This window comes from Pristiophorus japonicus, chromosome 13, assembly GCF_044704955.1.
Source record: "Pristiophorus japonicus isolate sPriJap1 chromosome 13, sPriJap1.hap1, whole genome shotgun sequence".
Lineage (NCBI taxonomy): Eukaryota > Metazoa > Chordata > Chondrichthyes > Pristiophoridae > Pristiophorus > Pristiophorus japonicus.
In genome coordinates this window covers 70217116-70238434 of record NC_091989.1, presented here as the reverse complement: position 1 = coordinate 70238434, position 21319 = coordinate 70217116, and the positions used below count along the sequence as shown (strand labels likewise).

The window sequence follows — 21319 nt, the reverse complement described above, 5'->3', positions numbered from 1 at the left end:
GACAACGTGTTTGTGCTAAACTATGGCCGGGGTCCCAAATGGCTTGCAGGGACAGTAACAGACAAAAAGAGAAACAGGCTACTGGTTGTACAAATAGACAATGGCCAAACCTGCGGAAGGCATGTAGACCAAGTAAAACGTAGATTCACTGATAACACTGAAGAACCAGAGGCAGACTACAATGTGGAACTCACACCACACCTGGTGGACAGACAGGTGGAACAACATGAGGAAAGGGCAATCTCAACAGACAGCCCAGGCGAGATAACAGCAATCACACCGAACGAAAAACAGACACCAAGGCAAACAACTGAACCACAACTAAGACGCTCCACGCGAGAGCACAGACCGCCTGAGAGACTGAATCTATAAAGACAATAAGACCTTGGGGGAGGGTGATGTCATGTATCTCACATTACTGTATATAACTGTATCTTACCATGCTATACATGACTGTAACTGGATATGACCTGTAACAATAAGCATACCTTACCACCAGGGGTGCACTTGCAGGAGACACTCCATACCTGTCCCACTGTGGTATATAAAGGGAGGTCTCAGGCAAGTGCAGCACTGGAGAGCTGGAATTAAAGGTGCAGGTCCTGAGTGACCTTGACTTCAGCATGTGTCTCGTCAATACATTAGAGTCAGGACTTAACACGGGGAATGAAGGGGGCGGGGAATGAAGGGGGCGGGGAATGAAGGGGGCAGGGAATGAAGGGGCGGGGAATGAAGGGGGCAGGGAATGAAGGGGCGGGGAATGAAGGGGGCGGGGAATGAAGCAAATGAACTGTGCGGTATTTTATTTCTGTTCTTCAGCGAAGCAGGAGCCAGCTGTGTTGGAGACATTGGGTAAAAAAGCTGCCATGAAAGTGAATTGAAGACTATCTCTAGATGGACACTGGATCTTCTTCACTCAGTAACAGAACTTAAGAACATAAGAAATAGGAGCAGTCGGTCTTTTGGCCCCTCAAACCTGCTCCGCCATTCAATAAGATCATGGCTGATCTGATCCTGGCCTCAACTCCACTTCCCTGCCCATTCTCCATAACCCTCGACTCCCTTATCGCTCAAAAATCTGTCTATCTCCGCCTTAATTATATTCAATAACCCAGCTTCCACAGCTCTCTGGGGCAGAGAATTCCATAGATTTACAACCCTCTGAGAGAAGAAATTCCTCCTCATCTCAGTTTTAAATAGCTGGCCCCTTATTCTGAGACTAGGTCCCCTAGTTTTAATTTCCCCTATGAGTGGAAATATCCTCTCTGCATCCACCTTGTCGAGCCCCCTTATTATCTTTTAAGTTTCAATATGATCACCTTTCATTCTTCTGAAGTCCAATGTGTATAGGCCCAACCTGCTCAACCTATCCTCATAAGTCAACCTCCTCATCTCCGGAATCAACCTAGTAAACCTTCTCTGAACAGCCTCCAATGCAAGTATATCCCTCCTTAAATACGGAGACCAAAACTGCACGCAGTACTCCAGGTGTGGCCTCAGCAATACCCTGTACAGTTGTAGCAGGACTTCTCTACTTTTATACACTATCCCCCTTACAATAAAGGCCAACATTCCATTCATCTTCCTGATTACTTGCTGTACCTGCATACTAACTTTTTGTGTTTCATGCACAAGACCCCCAGGTCCCTCTGTACTGCAGCACTTTGCAATTTTTCTCCATTTAAATTATAATTTGCCTTTCTATTATTTCTGCCAAAGTGAATAACCTCACATTTTCCCACATTATACCCCATCTGCCAAATTTTTGCCCACTCACTTAGCCTGTCTATATCCCTTTGTAGGTTTTTTGTGTCCTCCTCACAATTTGCTTTCCCACCCATCTTTCTATCATCAGCAAACTTGGTTACATCACACTCGGTCCCTTCATCCATAGTTGAGGACCCAGCACCGATCCCTTCGGCACCCCACTAGTCACTATTTGCCAACCGGAAAATGGCCCATTTATCCCGACTCTCTGTTTTCTGTTCGTTAGCCAATCCTCTATCCACCTACATGTTGTTTACATGCGAATGGTATATGTGTTGTCATTTTAAAATTAGAATTGGAAATAACAGAAGTTAATGTACCCTTTCCTTTGATGCAATACTATATGAAACGGTTTGCAACATATACCTTAACTTGAAGAACAATGACTAAAGATCCATATTCTATCTTTTCATTCATTTTAAATTGCAGAATTTTTTCCGTAGCAATTTAGAGATATTAACTGATGGAAAAGATGGACCACTTAAGATTTCAGCTTAAATGTCGATGGAGATGCACATTCATTGTTATGTACGTGCAACCATCCTCTGGTTGTAAATGGCTGCCTGTTTCTGAAATATGCACCAAAATGGAGAACCTTCCACAAACCAACTGATTATTATCTGCAACTTTTAACGTCGTCTCCAAATTTACTGGAAAAGTGACAACACAAAACTCTTTCTTTATTCCAGCTCCTTGGGGAACATCAAAATAGTCGAGGTCGCTGCAAATGGTCACTTTGTTCGACTCTCAAATGTTTCAGTTGACACCGAGGAGGATATTGGAAACCATATTCTGCAGCAGAATATTGGCGGCCATCCTGTAACAGTGTACACCTTCCCCCCCAGGACACGAGTGAATGCAGGATCTGTTGTGACGGTAAGAAAAGATCAACGACAGACTCCGTTCCTTGGGCTGTTTCATCGACGTTTATGTTTTTGGAGTGATAATGGCGGCAGGATGGGAAAGTTAGTGGCCAGGAATAGTTTGTGCCTCAGTAGGTAAGTTTGGGCAGCTGGGCCCTGAGTCAGGGGGCGCAGCGCTAAGGAAGGCGTTGTACACCTTTCTCGGGGTGTTAGGATGGGAAACTCCCGAGCTAAAGAGTCGGGCCAGGAGTGCTCCGAATAACGTCTGGGGTGGGGGAAGAAAACTTTAACAAAGTACCACAAAAACATTCCCAAGACATTGCCCACGCAACCACAAGACAAATCGCAAAAACAATTAAAAGAGAAAACAATCTCACTTACCTTCGGAGTCCATTCCTTACCTCTTCGCCAATGTGATGGTTGGTCTGCCCTGATTTCCCAGGCGGTCGTTGCAAGGCATGCTTTGCGGTGTATAGGTTGGTCAAGAATCAAAACTCGCGCTGGTGTCACAACCAGGGGCGTTGCACACCCAGGGCAGCTCTTCCTGGTGATGCTGCTCCACACTGCCACTAAACCAGACCTGAGGATCGCTGCGGGGCGCAGGAGGCTGACCGCCCGCCCAGAACACCTCACCCCTGCCATTGCCGCCGCTCCGGGGTGGAAAACGGAGTGCAACGGACCGGAAATCCAGCCCATGTCACAATGTTTAACCCCAAACCATGTGTATGGCTCCACTCCAAGTCGCACGGCAGCCTGACTGGGACATAAATTGTCATTCTTTCATCGCCATGCTAGAATTGTCCCCCCGGTCTGTGCTCAATCAGTGACCTTTGCCAGGATTACAGTTGGGTTACTGTCAATTGTTCCCGGACCAAAGTGGCACAAACATCCTGGAACTCCCTTCCTAACAGCGCTGTGGGAGTGCCTTCACCACACAGACTGCAGTGGTTCAAGGAGAAGGCGGCTCACCACCACTATCTCATGACAACTAGGGATGGGCAATAAATGCCGGCCTTGCCAGCGACGCCCACACCCCAAGAATATGTATTTTTAAATCACTCTGTAATTCAGTCATTAACACAGTGTGAATCATTGCATTATAGGTTTGGGCAGCTGGAGCAAAAGTCCCTCATAATCCGCCAAAAGACTTTTTATGGAAGGAATGTAATAAGTTTGGAACGGGTGCTGAATGTATAACGATCTTGTGTAAGCCCAATGGACAGGCAAGTGGTTGTGATTTTACATTGAATATTCCAAGTATTAATGGCATTCGTACAGCTGGCTATTTTCATAGAATGATACAGCACAGAATGAATCCCTTTGGCCCACCGTCCCTGTGCCAGCGCTTTGAAAGAGCTACCCAATTAGTCTCACTCTCCTGCTCTTTCCCCATAGTCCTGCAAATGTTTCCACTTCAACTCTTTATCCAGTTCCTTTTGGAAGTTCCCTATCACTGACTTTAAGCTGACCCGTCTATAGTTCACAGAAGATCTTCCTCTGGTTGATTCAAGTGAAATTGTAGTTGTGTCTTCAAAGAGCCAGGTGTGTGATTTCACTAGACATACTGGCCAGAGGAAATCTCCTTGTACTTGTTTACACTGTCACTGCACACAGCAACAAGAGGGAATAACCTTCCCCTCTATCCCTCGCACAAGTGAGGAGAGGATGGGTCACGATTGCAATGGCCTTCAGAATCAAATAGCCTGCCAAAGAAACCCTGTCCAGACCAGCAGACAAGAAGAACGTCTACTTACGCGGCAAACTGTGGGCCGTGGACTTGTACCCCAGCAGTAAGAGCAGTGGCAGATAGTGGGAACAAAAGCTTGTGCCGCCTTTGCATAATCTTTATATCACGTGGATTGTTTCAATAAAGAGAGATATGCGTTGCGATTGCTCTGGAGTGGTTTGATGGCAGTGAAGTCTATTAATGCGGATAGGTTGTGGTGCAAAGTGTCACAGGGCCTTGCAGTATGTTGATAATGAGTGTAGACTTCACCAAATGTCACCCCACTGATGGGGGCACTTGTTGGGCTTGGCTATTTTGGATCATATATTGAACAGGTGAACATAAATGAGAACAGGGTAATCACCTCTTACTGACTTGTGACCTTCCCTTAGGCTATTGCTTGGTTCACTCCTGCTCCTGGGAACTCAAAGTTAAAGGACCCATGCAAAGATGGAAAACAGTTCACAACCTGCGATCATCAGGTCTCCACCAATGATTGTCGAGTAAATCTTCAACTAGACAAGGAAAAGGATCAGACTACTTCGAACATGTGCTACTTTTCGCCATCAGTTTTATCAATAAAGTAAGTATATGTGACAATGAGCATCGTGCCCTACTTACCTGAAGTGACACCAATACCGCTGGCTCAAAGGTGTCTCTGAGATAAGGAGGTGATATTCATGACACTGTAGTCACTGGACCGTTACACTGAACACAACTCCCTAAAAGCTAGAGCGCAGGTACAAAAGTCATCAAAAAGGCTAATGGAATGTTGTCCTTTATCTCAAGGGGGCTGGAATGCAAAGGGGAGGAAGTTATGCTTGAGTTGTACAGAGCTTTGGTCAGTTCCCATCGGGAGTAAGGGCAGGGAAAATAGAGTACGAGAGAAAGCTTGCAGGGAAAATTAAAATGGACTGCAAAAGCTTCTATAGATATGTAAAGAGAAAAAGGTTAGTAAAGACAAATGTAGCTCCCCTGCAGTCAGAATCAGGGAAAGTCATAACTGGGAACAAAGAAATGGCAGACCAATTGAACAAGTACTTTGGTTCGGTATTCACTAAGGAGGACACAAACAACCTTCCGGATATAAAAGGGGTCAGAGGGTCTAGTGAGAAGGCGGAACTGAGGGAAATCCTTATTAGTCGGAAAATTGTGTTGGGGAAATTGATGGGATTGAAGGCCAATAAATCCCCAGGGCCTGATGGTCTGCATCCCAGAGAACTTAAGGAGGTGGCCTTGGAAATAGCAGATGCATTGACAGTCATTTTCCAACATTCCATAGACACTGGATCAGTTCCTATCGAGTGGAGGGTAGCCAATGTAACACCACTTTTTAAAAAAGGAGGGAGAGAGAAAACAGGGAATTATAGACCGGTCAGACTGACATCGGTAGTGGGTAAAATGATGGAATCAATTATTAAGGATGTCATAGCAGCGCATTTGCAAAGAGGTGACATGATAGGTCCAAGTCAGCATGGATTTGTGAAAGGGAAATCATGCTTGACAAATCTTCTGGAATTTTTTGAGGATGTTTCCAGTAGAGTGGACAAGGGGGAACCAGTTGATGTGGTGTATTTGGACTTTCAGAAGGCTTTCGACAAGGTCCCACATAAGAGATTAATGTGCAAAGTTAAAGCACATGGGATTGCGGGTAGTGTGCTGACGTGGATTGAGAACTGGTTAGTAGACAGGAAGCAAAGAGTAGGAGTAAATGGGTACTTTTCAGAATAGCAGGCAGTGACTAGTGGGGTACCGCAAGGTTCTGTGCTGGGGCCCCAGCTGTTTACATTGTACATTAATGATTTAGATGAGGGGATTAAATGTAGTATCTCCAAATTTTCAGATGACACTAAGTTGGGTGGCAGTGTGAGCTGCGAGGAGGATGCTATGAGGCTGCAGAGTGACTTGGATAGGTTAGGTGAGTGGGCAAATGCATGGCAAATGAAGTATAATGTGGATAAATGTGAGATTATCCACTTTGGTGGTAAAAACAGAGAGACAGACTATTATCTGAATGGTGACAGATTAGGAAAAGGGGAGGTGCAACGAGACCTGGGTGTCATGGTACATCAGTCATTGAAGGTTGACATGCAGGTGCAGCAGGCGGTTAAAAAGGCAAATGGCATGTTGGCCTTTATAGCGAGGCGATTTGAGTACAGGGGCAGGGAGGTGTTACTACAGTTGTACAGGGCCTTGGTGAGGCCACACCTGGAGTATTGTGTACAGTTTTGGTCTCCTAACTTGAGGAAAGATATTCTTGCTATTGAGGGAGTGCAGCGAAGGTTCACCAGACTGATTCCCGGGATGGCGGGACTGACATATCAAGAAATACTGGATCAACTTGGCTTGTATTCACTGGAGTTCAGAAGAGTGAGAGGGGACCTCATAGAAACATTTAAAATTCTGACGGGGTTAGACAGGTTAGATGCAGGAAGAATGTTCCCAATATTGGGGAAGTCCAGAACCAGGGGACACAGTCTAAGGATAAGGGGTAAGCCATTTAGGACCGAGATGAGGAGAAACTTCTTCACCCAGAGAGTGGTGAACCTGTGGAATTCTCTACCACAGAAAGTTGTTGAGGCCAATTCACTAAATATATTCAAAAAGGAGTTAGATATAGTCCTTACTACTAGGGGGATCAAGGGGTATGGTGAGAAAGCAGGAATGGGGTACTGAAGTTGCATGTTCAGCCATGAACTCATTGAATCGCAGTGCAGGATCGAAGGGCCGAATGGCCTACTCCTGCACCTATTTTCTATGTTTCTTTATGTAACTATCTTCAATGATGGATAGCACACCTCAGGAAGGATATACTGGCCTTGAAAGGGGTGCAGTGCAGAATTACTAGAATATTATCAGGGCTCAGTGGGTTAAATCATGAGGACAGGTTGTATAAACGTGGCCTGGATTCCCTTGAGTTTAGAAGGTTGAGGGGGCAATCTGATTGAGGTGTTTTAAATGTTAATAGGGTGGATACAGAGAAGCTATTTCCTCAGATCCGGGAATTAAGAATGAGGGAACCCAGTCTTAAAATTGGAGAGAGGCCATTCAGCAGTGAATCAGAAAGCACGTTTTCACACAAAAGGGTAGTGGGAGTCTGGGACTCTCTCCCGCAAAGGGCAGTGGATGCTGGGAGGTTGAATTTCTCCCTCCATTGTCTGCCCACTGGCATCTCACGGCCTTTACGAGAGTTGTCACAGATTAAAGGGTCGATCCCACTCGTATACGCACTGCACCAACACAGCCGTCATAGAAGAGGGAGCGCAGTTTATCTGAGCTGAGAAGCTTTATTTACGCTACAGGCCACAAGTCAAATTTATGGCATTGAACAGAAGTCTTTGAAAGCTGTTTGCACTGTTTCTCTTACTCAGATGCACCAGAGTGCTTGCAGGCCAGGGGAGATAGCTGGGAGTTACAGAGGTCTGTTACCAGAGTCAAAGGGTGGGGAATGGGACAGGGGGGTTGTCATTTATACTTTGCATTCTGGTGTTGATGCGTCAGTGAATTTCCCCTTCCCACAAAACAATTTCATCAGAGAGAAAGAATGGCTTCTTTAAAATATATGCATATATATATATATATATATATATACATATTAAATTACTTTCTTTTTACAACCTAATAATTCAATCAATCCTAATTTTGGTTGCTTAACCAGTCAGCACAAACATTTCAACACTCCAGTCTGAATAGTTGTTTGTTTTAAACTCAAATAAAGGAAAATTAAAGAATTTACATTCATAAAGCGCCTTTCACAACCCCAGGACGTCCCAAAGCATTTCACAGCCAATGAAGTACTATTGGAGTGTAGTCACTGTTGTAACGTAGGAAACGCAGCAGCCAATTTGCTCACAGTAAGCTCCTCCAATCAGCAATGAGATAATGATGTTGGTGATGTTGGTAGCGGGATAAATATTGACCAGAACACCAGGAAGAACTCCCCTGCTCTTCACAATAGTGCCATGGGATCTTTTACATCCATCTGAGAGGGCAGGCAGGGCCTCAGTTTAATGTCTCATCCGAAAGATGTTAAATCTCTGGCAATGCAACGCTCCCCAAATATTGCAGTGGAGCAACAATCCCTTTAAGCCAGGGGTCCCGCACAGCCAGCCTGCCGGCTTTAAAAATAAAAGCCGCACATGTCAGGTTACAGAGAAGTAATGGCCCGGAATTTGCAGTCAGCAGCGAAACGAAGGTGTACGGCGCTGGCCCAGAAGTACGCTTTGCACAAGGATCTCGCAATCCCTGTGTCAAGAACTTCGGCTTTTCCAACCTTCAATTCAAATCAATGGAAGTTAGTGGGGATTCCCTTGTGCGAGCTGCTGTGACGGCAACAGGCAGAAGTGAGCTCTTAAAATTCAAACTTTTTGAAAATGTTAGTGAGAGCAAAACAAAGATTGGGCCTCTCCCCTGGGGGAAGGGAAAACCTGAAATAAAGATGGTCAAGCTTTAAAAAACATTTGTTTTTTTACTTTTTGAAAAGTTTCTTAAAAATGTGAACTTTGATTAAAATGGATAAATTTCACATTGCATGAAATTAAAAGGAGTTTTACCGGCCTTTTACATTTGTTTAGCAGAAATAACACTGTTAAAACCCCAGTTAGACTGAATCCCTTTGTGTCTAACTTATAGGCCCCAAGTTTCCACATGATTTGCTCCTGATTTTTAGGAGCAACTGGTGGAGACCGGACTATCTTAGAGATCGCAATTCTCCACATTTTTTTTTCTGCAGTTCTAGTCAGTTAGAACAGTTTCATTTTGGAACAGAATTTTTCCTTCAAAAGGGGGCGTGTCCGGCCACTGACACCTGATTTCAAAGTTTCCACAGTGAAAACGTACTCCAAACTAACTTAGAATGGAGCAAGTGAAGATTTTTGTAGAACTGAAAAAACCTTGTCTACACATGAAAAAATCAGGCACAGGTCACAAATTAGGCGTCCAGAACGAGGTGGGGGGGGGAGGGGGGGAAGGGAAGTCATTAAATTCTACAATAAATCCTTATTTATACTTATACAAATATTATACAAATAAATCCAACCTGAATAAACATTTATAAGCAAAGAAAAGATTAAATAAACCATCTTCCTACCTGTGTGAAAGTGCTTCAGGCAGGTTCAGTCAGCTCAGCGGTGTGGCGTCGTTCCCGCGAACGGGAGGGAGGGAGGGCCTGACCGACCGCAGCGGGGGGGAGGCAGGGGGGGGAGGCAGGGAGGAGGAGGCAGCCGTTCCCGACGGCAGGGGGGGGGAAGGGAGTGAGGGCCCGACCGACCGCAGCGGGGGGGAGGCAGGGAGGAGGCAGCCGTTCCCGACGGCAAGCGGGGGGGAGGAGGCAATGAGAAGGCTGCAGGAAACCTCAGAAGTTGAGGCAGCCATTCCCGACGGCAGGGTGGGAGGCCGTCGGGAAACGGCTGCCTCAACTTCTGAGGCTTCCTGCAGCCTTCTCACTGCTGCAAGAAGCCTCAGTGCTGATCATGGAAGGGCAATGTGCTTTTATTAAAAAATGTTAAAAAATTAAACAGCTACAAAGAACTACAAAAATGGCCGAGTGCCAATGTTTCCTTCACACTGCGCGTGCGCGAACGCTCCAACGCGCATGCGCAGGGTTGCCGGCACGAAAAAAACTAATTTAAATGGTACCCGCCCCCTCCCACTTACAAAATCGGCATGAGTGGTAGGCTCCACCCCCCTGGGCGCCGCGCCAAGCTGCCATGGAGCTGCAAAGCGCTCGAGAATAGCACGGTTTTTTTCAGGCGCCGTTTTCCGGCGTGAAAAATGGGCGCCCAGCTCAGAGGGGCACCCGTTTTGTAGCGTGTGGAAACTTGGGGCCTTAGTGAGGAATTTAACAACATACTTAATGCGGAAGAGCCGATGTTTTTGTCAGTTTCAATGATTTGGATGATTACACAGATTGCCGGCTCTGTGTGGGGTGGGGGCACAGCGCAGCCTGTTTCAGAACTGTCAGTAACTGACCACAACTTCAGGATTTCCACCTGCGCATGCGCCAAATAAGAACATAAGAAATAGGAGCAGGAGTCGGCCATTTGGCCCCTCGAGCCTGCTCTGCCATTTAATAAGATCATGGCTGATCTGACCTTAGGCTCAACTCCACTTCCCTGCCCGCTCCCCATAACCCTTGACTCCCTTATCATTCAAAAATCTATCTATCTCCACCTTAAACATATTCAATGACTCAGCCTCCACAGCTCTCTGGGGCAGAGAATTCCAAAAATTCATGACCCTCTGAGAAAAGAAATTCCTCCCCATTTCCATTTTAAATGGGCGACTCCTTATTCTGAAACTATGCCCCTTAGCTCTAGATTCCCCCATGAGGGGAAACATCCTCTCTGCATCTACCCTGTCAAGCCCCCTCAAAATCTTATATGTTTCAATAAGATCACCTCTCAGCTTTCTAAACTACAATGAGTACAGGCCCAACCTGCTCAACCTTGCTTCATAAGTCAACCCCCTCATCTCAGGAACCAACCCCGTGAACCTTCTCTGAACTGCCTCCAATGCAAGTATATCCCTCCTTAAATAAGGAGACTAAAACTGTACGCAATACTCCAGGTGTGGTTTCAAAGTTGCGGTCAGTTTCAACGGCGGAATGAAGGTAAACGTTGCCAACGTTCCGGCCCATTGTTAGAGTTCTAGGAATCAGTTAGCTGCCTTCCCGATCAACTGGGAAACAGAATGGGAAGAACAGAGAGGAGATGAAAAATAAAGTGAACTGAAAAAGAAGCACATATCTTTCAGCAGTGCCTAATGATAATGATCAGAGTAACCTGTATGTTTAAAGAGAATGTAGTCCTCAGGCCGTGTCTTGCTTTGGACTTTCTAATGTTCCTAAAACGTCTTTGTTTTTGCAGACAGAAGCCTCATTTCGTACATCCTTCTGTACGATGTCCTTGGGGTCAGAGTACAGCTATGACTACACACCCGGATTTCAGCATGCTCAGGACCCTGTCCCTGGGCAACGATGGTAGCAGTCTGAGCAGGGACTCTCGTTCACAGTCCAGTAGGCCCGACCCCATCCCAGGTGAGGCAAACGTTTCTGCACAAAGCACAAGTACCTGAACAGAGAGCGACTATGGGATCTGATATTTGCTAGGTGCTGGGATTGGCTAGAGAGACTGCAGTGAGCTTTCCCATTCCTACGCAACCCTCGTGTTCTGATAGATTTCTTTCCTCAAAGTGGCACTAGGGCACCACCAAAAGGTTCTTTGAGGCAAAGACAAGTTTAGCAAAAATCTGTCGGACTGGCTTTAGCAAATTGCCCTTCAGCTCAAGTTAACTGTGCTGATACTGATGGAATCATTGCCTCCCCTCAACCATTCGCTGGAAAGGCCATGTGTAAGGTGAGTTTAGGTTTCTTCAGATTCATCGACAGCACCTCCCAAACCCGCTACACCTAGAAGGACAAGGGCAGCAGGCGCATGGGAACAGCATCACCTGTAAGTTCCCCTCCAAGTCACACACCATCCTGACACGGAAATATATTGCCGTTCCTTCATCGTCGCTAGGTCAAAATCCTGGAACACCCTCCCTAACAACACTGTGGGAACACCTTAACCACATGGACTACAGCAGTTCAAGAAGACGGCTCACCACCACCTTTTCGAGGGCAATTAGGGATGGGCAATAAATGCTGGCCTTGCCAGCGACGCCCACATCCCAGGAACAAATTTTTTAAAAGTTAAGGGGCCCACAACATTAAATTGGTATTAACCAATGTTCACACTCAGGTGTCACATAGAGGACCGGCATGGGGTGTGGAAAAAGCTACATTGGTGCAGTAAGAGGCTTTAATTAAGGTCAAATATTCTGAGCTTTAGCCTGCAACTGGCTATGGGGTACCTTGTATGGGAGCATTTGAGGCTTAGTGCCTGAAGTGGCAGAGTTTGATTCCCTTGTGCTAACAGCCTCTGCCTTGTCAAACATGGAAAGTTATCAAACAACTTTTTATATAAAATAAGTTTGTGTTGCCGAGATGTGCCTCAGAACAAATTTCATTCGTACAGAGGAGTTTTTTGTGCTTTCTCTCCTGCGGGTTGCATGGGTGTTAGAACCATTTGCAAACACACCTCCTTGTAAACATCCGGTTACTATTACTGGTAATAGTAGGGGATTTCACCGAAACAAATATTAACTGGGCAAAATCACATCAGTTTAGTAAAATTAGCTTTCCCCCAATTGAGAACTTTTATGCCTGGTCTATCTTTGTCCTTTTCCATACAAGGCTAAATCGAACAGAATTATGATCACTACCACCAAAAATCACCCCCACTGATACCCATTCATATCTGCCCAGCTTCATTTTCTAAAACGTCTAGAAATACCCCCTCTCTTGCTGGGCATGTGACACACCGGGTAATGCATTTTAAGAATTCTGCGGTATATGTACCTCTTACACTGATGTTAGCCCAGTTAATACTTGTTTCAGTGATATCCCCTACTTTTACTGCCCTATTGTTTTTGCCCTTCTCAGAAATGCGCCTACATATTTGCTCTTCTATCTCCCTCGGACTGTTTGGGGGTCTATAGTATGCTCCCAGCAGTGTGGTCACCCCTCTTTTGTTCTTCAGTTCAACCCAAATGGCCTCATTTGATAATTATTCTAGCATATCATCTCTCCTAAATGCTGTAATTGTTTCCTGAACTAATATTGCAACATCCTCTATCAATGTTCCCTCTAATTTATTTGGGGGGCACCCGGCCCATTCAAAATTCCGCGTGGTTTCTCCATTTAAAGCCCGGCTCCCCTGCTGCGCGGGACCTCCAGAGCACTGTGCGGACGTGCAGCTTAAAGGGAGCATTGCTCTCTATCTTGTCTGAAAACCTGTATCCAGGAATGCTGAGCTGCCATTCCTGCCCTTCTTTAAGCCATGTTCCAGTAATAGCTATGATATCATACTTCCTCGTATCTATCTGTACCCTCAGCTCACCTGCCATATTCACTAAACTCCTTGCGTTAAAGTAAATACCATTAAGCACTGCCAAATCCCTTGTTGTCTAGTTTCTAGCCTTTGTTTCCTCTGCCTTCCAAACACACTTACTAATTTTCTGCCTTCCGTTTTCAGCGTTGCTTCCCTCCCTTCTGAATCTACGCTCAGGTTCCCATACTCCTGCCATGCTAGTTTAAACCCTCCCCAACAGTCCTAACAAACCTCCCCGCGACGATATTGGTCCCGGCCGTGTTGAGGTGCAACCCGTCCGGCTTGTACAGGTCCCACCTCCCCAGAACCTGTCCTAATGAAGAAGGGAGCATAACCTTAAAATTAGTGCTAGGACATTCAGAGGTAATGTCAGGAAATACTTCTTCATACAAAGGGTTATGGCAATCTGGAACTCTCTCTGTTGAGCTGTTAAGGCTGGAGGTCAATTGAAAATTTCAAAACTGAGATGGATAGATTTTTGTTAGTCAAGGGTATTAAGGGATATGGAACCAAGGCGGGTAGATAGAGTTAAGATACAAATCAGCCATAATCTAATTGAATGGCAGAACAGGCTTGAGGGCCTGAATGACCTTCTCCTGTTCCTATGTTCTTTCCTACCTTTATGTGTTTTAGCAACATCTCATTATAACCTTTCATGTTTTTTCCCATTCATTCTTACAGACAACCTCCGTTCAGGATCTACTGCGTCAAGCCAGTGCAGGAGAAACTCTTCCAATAAAAATGATAAACAATCGGCAACACACTCTACAGCAGTAAGCAAACTCTCAAATTGCTAACTCTTCACAGAGGGGAGGTTATTTTTGACATGAGCCGCAAGAGATCTCAACACTAAACTATGTGTTTACCATGTCACAACAAGTTATATTCTTCCTCATTTATCAGCCTCTACGTACAATCTTAGAATTGATCTCACTCAAAGGGATAATCACCCTATCACTCTATCATTTAAGAAATTCACCCCCTGGTTGCTGAGGTGATCTTCTCCCACACTAGTCTAAGATAGGCCCTTGTTCTTGGGCGCAACCAAATTGGAAAAATATTTGAACAAACATTTATTGGGCACTCTTTGCTAGAAAACCATCCAGACCCTTTCTTAGGGTCTGTGGAGCTTACAGAAAAGGAGGTTCCTGCTTTTATGCATCCTCGCCCAACATTGGGCACACTTTGGGCCTACCTTAGTCCTCGGTCTCCAGCCTGGTATCGACTAATGTCAGTACAGGTCAAGTGACCAGAACATCCAGGTTAGCAACCGCAACTCACCTGTCCCATCCTCCGAATAGGTGACAAGCCAGGTTGACTCTTAACACCAAGCTCCAACAAGATGTGGGCCAAGCATACATTCTTCGCACACATGTCGATGGTAGAATTATTGTGCCATACTGATGTGCAGATAGGGTCGGTCTCAGGACTAATATCGTTTCTGATCCTTCTTTCCTTCTGGAAATTGCAGTGCAAAATAAAACAAATATTCCTGACCCACCATGATTACCTTCCTTCCTTTTCTGCTCCACACACTGACTCTTTCTGGCAATGCTAATTAGAGTCTTCTGCCCGCCGTTACCCCACATCTTGGGAGTTCATCCAGGGGGGGAAATCCCAGGGTGCCAACTGTGCCACCATTAGAACCAATGTTTGAGGGTCTGACTATAACCAGATTTCTCCTGGCTGAGGTGATGGATCCTCAGACTGGAATCGATTGCCTTGCTACATGTGGCTATTTGCCCCCTCGGGTGGATTTTACACCATTTGCCACCCTGTTGCCTTCAGCAGCTTCCTGGACCTCAGTTCGGCTGTTGCGGAGTGGCATGGCATCGCTCTGATTTACCCGCTGGCATTAATGTGGGTGCCTTACGGGCACCAGCCACCCACCCTGGGATTGTGAATGACCCCACCCTTACAGTTGGGAACTGGGGTCTGTGGGCATCCCGCTCTCCCGCATGTTCAATGGGAATGACATTCGGGAGGGACGGGAGACCAGCATTTATGGGGCCATCAATATAAGACAGTCAATAATAAATCCAATAGGGAATTCAGGAGAAACCTCTTTACCCAGAGAGTGGTGAGAGTGTGGAACTCGCTGCCAAAGGGAGTGGTTGGTGCGAATAGTATCGATGTATTTAAGGGGAGGCTGGATGAACACGTGAGGGAGAAAGGAATAGAAGGATATGCTGATAGGGTGGAATGAAGAGGGGTGGGAGGAGGCTCGTGTGGAACATTTACACCGATATGGGCTCATTGGGCCGAATGTGCACTACATTCTATCTAACGACACAAGTCCAACGAGCATAGGTGTCTCCGTTTTCAAGTGTCGTAAGTCAGTCATCCCAAGAGTCTGTCCTCAAGTTATTGCTTGGTGTCAGTGGAAACATCTTCTCTACGTCTACCCTATCGAACCCTTTCATAATTTTAAAGAGCTCCTATCAGGTCACCCCTCAGCCTTCTCTTTTCTAGAGAAAAGGGACCCAGCCTGTTCAGACTTTTCCGATTACATATAACCCCTCAGTTCTGGTATCGGCCTCGTAAATCTTTGTGTTTGCACAGTGTCAGCCATGGCTCAGTGGGTAGCACACTTGCCTCTCAGTCAGAAGGTTGTGGATTCCAGTCCCACCCCAGTGCAGTGCTGAGGCAAGAGTTTGTAGAGGGAAGTGACCGGGGCCCAGAAGAGGTGTGTGTTTGGGGCTCAGAAGAGGCGAGGGCCCAGGGGCAGCACGGGTCAGCCCACACTGCGATATGTGTGCGCACTAGGCCCGTGCAGCAGAGCTGGTCTCCAGTCGTCTTGGGTAATCCTTGCCACTGGACCAAGACCTAGCTCTGTCAAGCCCGTGTGGTGGCTGGTGTGCAACGGTCACCACACGTTAAAAAAATCCACGCACAGGCATCTTCCACCCTTTAAGATGTAGTTCGGGACCTGGAATATTAGGTCCTTCATTGAAACACCTGTGAACTCATCCCTTTTTGGCCTGGAAGCAAGTCATCCTTGCTTCGAGGGATTACCTATGATGATGATGATAATGGGCGGGCGATCAGCTCCCTCCGATTAACAGCCACGTTAGCGCTATTTTCAGAGTTGGGTGACTGACCAGAACTCCAGTTTTGTAGGTTTATACTGAGCCTAACCTTGCTTCTAACAAATCATTCATATAATTCAGAGACACAGCAGCAATATTCAGCTCTCCGTCTCCTGATCTCGTTGGTACATACAAAATTCTTACAGGGCTTGACAGGATGGATGCAGGGAGGATGTTTCCCCTGGCTAGGGAGTCTAGAACCAGGGGTCACAGTCTCAGAATAAGTGGTCGGGCATTTAGGACTGAGATGAAGAGAAACTTCTTCACTCAGAGGGTGGTGAATCTTTGGAATTCTCTTCCCCGAACGGCTGTGGAGGATCAGTCATTGAGTATATTCAAGACAGAGATCGATAAATTTTTGGATATTAAGGGAATCAATGGATATGGGGATAGTGCAGGAAAGTGGAGTTGAGGTCGAAGATCAGCCATTGAATGGGGGAGCAGGCTCGAAGGGCCGAATGGCCTCCTCCTACTCCTAATTCTTATGTTCTTATGTACACAGGAATGTTGTTGAGCACCGCTAATACTACTCCAGCCACTTAAAATTGAATTAAAAAAAAATTAAAAACCTCTTGTGCATCAGGTCACGAGACCCCTTGCCCTTTGGTCTCCCGGGAGAGGTGAAAAGCCAGGCAAAAACTCCAGTCTAATATGGGGAGGGAAAAAAATCTGGAAAATTCCTCCCTGATCACTTTAGGCGCTCGAAACGAGACCAAGAGTCCTCATTGACCAGGACTTATATTATTTGGCACCTATCTCTTGCGTGATGTGATCTATTAAAGACATACTCTGAATCAGCACTCATCGCACAACTTGTTCCATGGTTCCACTCTTCACTGGGAAAAGAAGAATGGTCCAACATCTAGCCTATACACATCACCCCTGACCTCGCTGGAGAAATACCAGCAACGATGTCTCCGCAAGATCCTGCAGATCCGCTGGGAGGACAGACGCACCAACATTCGCGTCCTCGGCCAGGCCAACATCCCCAGCATCGAAGCACTGACCACACTTGATCAGCTCCGTTGGGCAGGCCCCATTATTCGCATGCCAGACACGAGACTCCCAAAACAAGCGCTCTACTCGGAATTCTTTCATGGCAAACGAGCCAGGGGTGGACAAGAGGAAACGTTACAAGGACACCCTCAAAGCCTCCCTGATAAACTGCAACATCCCCACTGACACCTGGGAGTCCCTGGCCAAAGACCGCCCTAAGTAGAGGAAGTGCATCCGGGAGGGCGCTGAGCACCTCGAGTCTCGTTGCCGAGAGCATGCAGAAATCAAGCGCAGGCAGCGGAAAGAGCGTGTGGCAAACCAGTCCCACCCACCCTTACCCTCAACGACTATCTGTCCAACCTGTGACAGGGACTGTGGCTCTCGTATTGGACTGTTCAGTCACCTAAGGACTCATTTTTAGAATGGAAGCAAGTTTTCCTCGATTCCGAGGGACTGCCTATGATATATACATGACCCCTGACCTCCCGAAACTATCTCATTGAAATAATGTCAGCTTTCACACAATCGAGTCCCTTTGTTATTTTATAGACCTCATTCAAATCACCCTTGAGTCTATACTCTTCTCCCATCTGTACAGACCCAGCTCTTGACCCAGCCTATCTGAGTCCCTTACCTTCTCCCACACCACACACCTTTCTTCAGCTGAAACTACCTCGTCCCATTCCCCTGCCAATTATAATCTGTAATCAGCTCCCGGGGCGCCACAAGAACAGTCCGGTTCGAATTTCCCTTCCCTATTTGCGAGATGGTGCACTCCATTGGTTTCTGAAATGGTACATTCCAGATCTCAGCCATGTCATTGGAGGAAAACCACTGAGGGGAGGAGGGAGGCTTGGCTGTTGTATACAGGGAGCGAGGTTAAAGGTTGGCGGTGAATCATCCTGGGTCACTCGCAAGTAAAGTTATCAAGCGATGTGGAGCAAAGGTGATTAAATGGAGTTGAGGAGCTGGTTCGCCATGATCTAATTGAATGGCAGAGCAGGCTTGAGGAACTGGATGGCCTCCTCCTGTTCAGAAATTGGCGCAGCAGATGCCCGGACACACTGGGAGAACTGAAAAACACATAGCAGCAACTTAACTCCAATCCCACCTGAAGGCTGTCTGGTCCCAGGTTCACACACAGGAGAGAGAGAGTGAGAGAGAGAGAGTGAGAGTGACCGACTGCACTGTGTGTGTCCCGGGGAACGAGAATGGGACTGTACCGGGAAAATTGGGACCGAGAATGGACCGGACCAGCAAAGTGAATGATCAGCCATGATCTTACTGAATGGTGGTGCAAGCTCGAAGGGCCAAATGGCCTACTCCTGCATCTATTTCCTATGTTTCTATGTTTCTATGTACGATGGGCATAAGCCTGATTTTGAACCAGTTTTGGACTTTTGATAACTGATGGCTGGGCTGCATAAATGAACTCTCTGATTGCTGCATTTATTTTTTTAAATGTCTGGATGTACGAAATGACCCATTACACTTAAAGAATCGCAGAGCTCGCAGCGGTCTTTACATGAAGGGGAGAGACGTGGTGACGCGTCAGCGCGATGACATCATCAGCGCCGGACACTCCGCCGCCCCTCCACTGACCGAACTTTCGCCCCCATTATGATCAACCTCCGGGTCGCTTAGAAAAAAAAGCCAAAGAACGGAATTCGCACAAGAGGCCATCACATCCACCGCGACGGTGAAAACATTGGAAACACGTTAGGTGCGCTGCGTTTTCGGCGGGGGGCAATTTCGGCCCCACTGTATCCTTCAACTACATACTGAAGAAACTTGCTCAATCATCAATGGGGCTTAAACAAACCCCTTCTCTTTCTATTGTGTTGCACCCATATAACATGACATCATAACTTGGCATTGAACTCAAAACTCGCCTAAGGGGCAAATATTTTAAAAGTTACAAGGAGACCAAAAATATAGTAAGTGGTGGGAGTCATGCAATGGACCATTTGAGGGTGACTGAGAAAATCACATAAGAAATCATAAGAACATAAGAATTAGGAGCAGGAGTAGGCCTTCAATCCCTCGAGCCTGCTTCGCCATTCAATAAGATCATGGCTGATCTTCTACCTCAACTCCACTTTCCTGCACTGTCCCCATATCCCTTGATTCCCTTAATATCCAAAAATCTATCGATCTCTGTCTTGAATATATAAAAGACTGAACCTGCACAACCCTCTGGGGCAGAGAATTCCGAAGATTCACCACCCTCTGAGTGAAGACATTTCTCTTCAAGTCAGTCCTAAATGGCCGACCTCTTATTCTGAGACTGTGACCCCTGGTTCCAGACTCCCCAGCCAGAGGGAAACATCCTCCCTGCATCTATCCTGTCAAACCCTGTAAGAATTTTGTACGTTTCAATGAAATCACCTCTCATTCTTCTAAACTCTACAGAATATAGGCCTAGTCTACTCAATCTTTCCTCATTGGACAATCCCCCCATCCCAGGAATCAGTCTGGTGAACCTTCATTGGACAAGTGTATCCCCCCTTAGGTAATACCATCACCTGAACATTGCCCAATAGACGTTAAAATGAATGTATCTCCTTTCAGTGTGGTGTGAAATTGATCACCTCTTGAGATAACCAGAATGCCTTGTCTCGACTCGATGGTTTCCTGCGTGCCTCTCGGTGACAGAACCATTGTACCTTTGTGCAGGTAACATGAGTTAAAAGCTGCAAGTGTAACGCGGTCCATTGTCAACCCCCTGCCCGGGTGTAAAACCGATGCTGTGGTTCGACCACCCGTTACACAAACCGCCCGATTTGCTTTATCTCTGGTTTGAATAGTGTAGTTATATTAGTTGTTTTCCAAACTTTAGAACTCTTTCCTTAATTTAGCTAACTTTCAAGTTAAATGTTCACTAATTTCAATCCTTTAAGGCTCGTGGGTGCAGGGTGTCCAGAACGGGTATCTCCATTACTTTAAGTGCCCAACCTTTGTACTGCCAAATCCACTGTTACTTTCAAGCTCCTCCTCTACCACTCCCGTAAACCTGCGGGCTCATCCATGGCCCTGCCCTCCAAGCAAGCACGCCACACTTGAAAGGAGCACTGGTTGGAGACAGGGAGACATTGTTAGACCAAACTCCCCGGACTGTGATTCCTATGAGCCAGGCTACCCCAGGGAGAGCCGGGTGACCCTTCTCCATATCTGGTGGGGCGAACATTCCCTTCCTAAGTGAAGGCAGATGGGAAGTAAATCTTCCAATACTTTTGCCTTCATTCCAACCTACCCACTACCAGATTTATTTTTGGAACTAAACCCAAATCTTCTTTCCTCCTTTATACTGCAAACATGGGATGGGCCGAATGGCCTCCTTCTGTACTGTACCACTCCATGATCATCTGGAAAAACCCCTCACTGTGATCTTAAGACGTTCAGTTGAATTTGCGCTAGAGGATTTTTACAAGTGTTGTCTTATTATTTACAGAATAGTTCAGGGCAACTGAAAGGCTTTGCTCCGAGGACATTGCCGTCCCAAGTTCAGCAAAGCTGCACAGACTTGCAGCATTTACAATCCATGCAGAACTTGGCATTCCAGCCCCCACTGCCTCGTCCTCCCCCAGTCGCATCCTGGTGAACTTCCATCATGAATGCAGGTCAGGCTTTAAGATATTTAAAAATTGTACACATATATCTGGGAGAGAGAGAAATATATATATATTTTTTTACTCATTCACGGGAGGTGGGCGTCGCTGGCAAGGGCAGCATTTATTGCCCATCCCTACTTGCCCTTGAAGAACGGAGTGGCTCGCTGGGCCATTTCAGAGGGCAGTGAAGATTCAACCACATTGCTGTGGGTCTGGAGTCACATGTAGGCCAGACCGGGTAAGGGCCGCAGATTTCCCTCCTTAAAAGGACATTAGTGAACCAGCTGGGTTTTCTGACAATCCGGTAGTTTCATGCTCAGCATTACTGATACTA

General features: G+C 46.4%; 1 protein-coding gene across 1 annotated transcript in view; it reads left to right on the top strand.

Moving 5' to 3' along the window:
- LOC139278112 (lamin tail domain-containing protein 1-like) overlaps positions 1-20975 on the top strand; it is a 33403-nt gene extending 12428 nt beyond the window's left edge. The window contains exons 2-7 of the mRNA XM_070896768.1: positions 2457-2643; positions 3734-3853; positions 4749-4939; positions 11223-11392; positions 13971-14062; positions 20826-20975. Of these exons, the coding sequence (XP_070752869.1) occupies positions 2457-2643; positions 3734-3853; positions 4749-4939; positions 11223-11392; positions 13971-14062; positions 20826-20975 (910 nt within the window). The remainder of the gene's footprint in view (positions 1-2456; positions 2644-3733; positions 3854-4748; positions 4940-11222; positions 11393-13970; positions 14063-20825) is intronic.
- Positions 20976-21319: the final 344 nt, after the last annotated feature.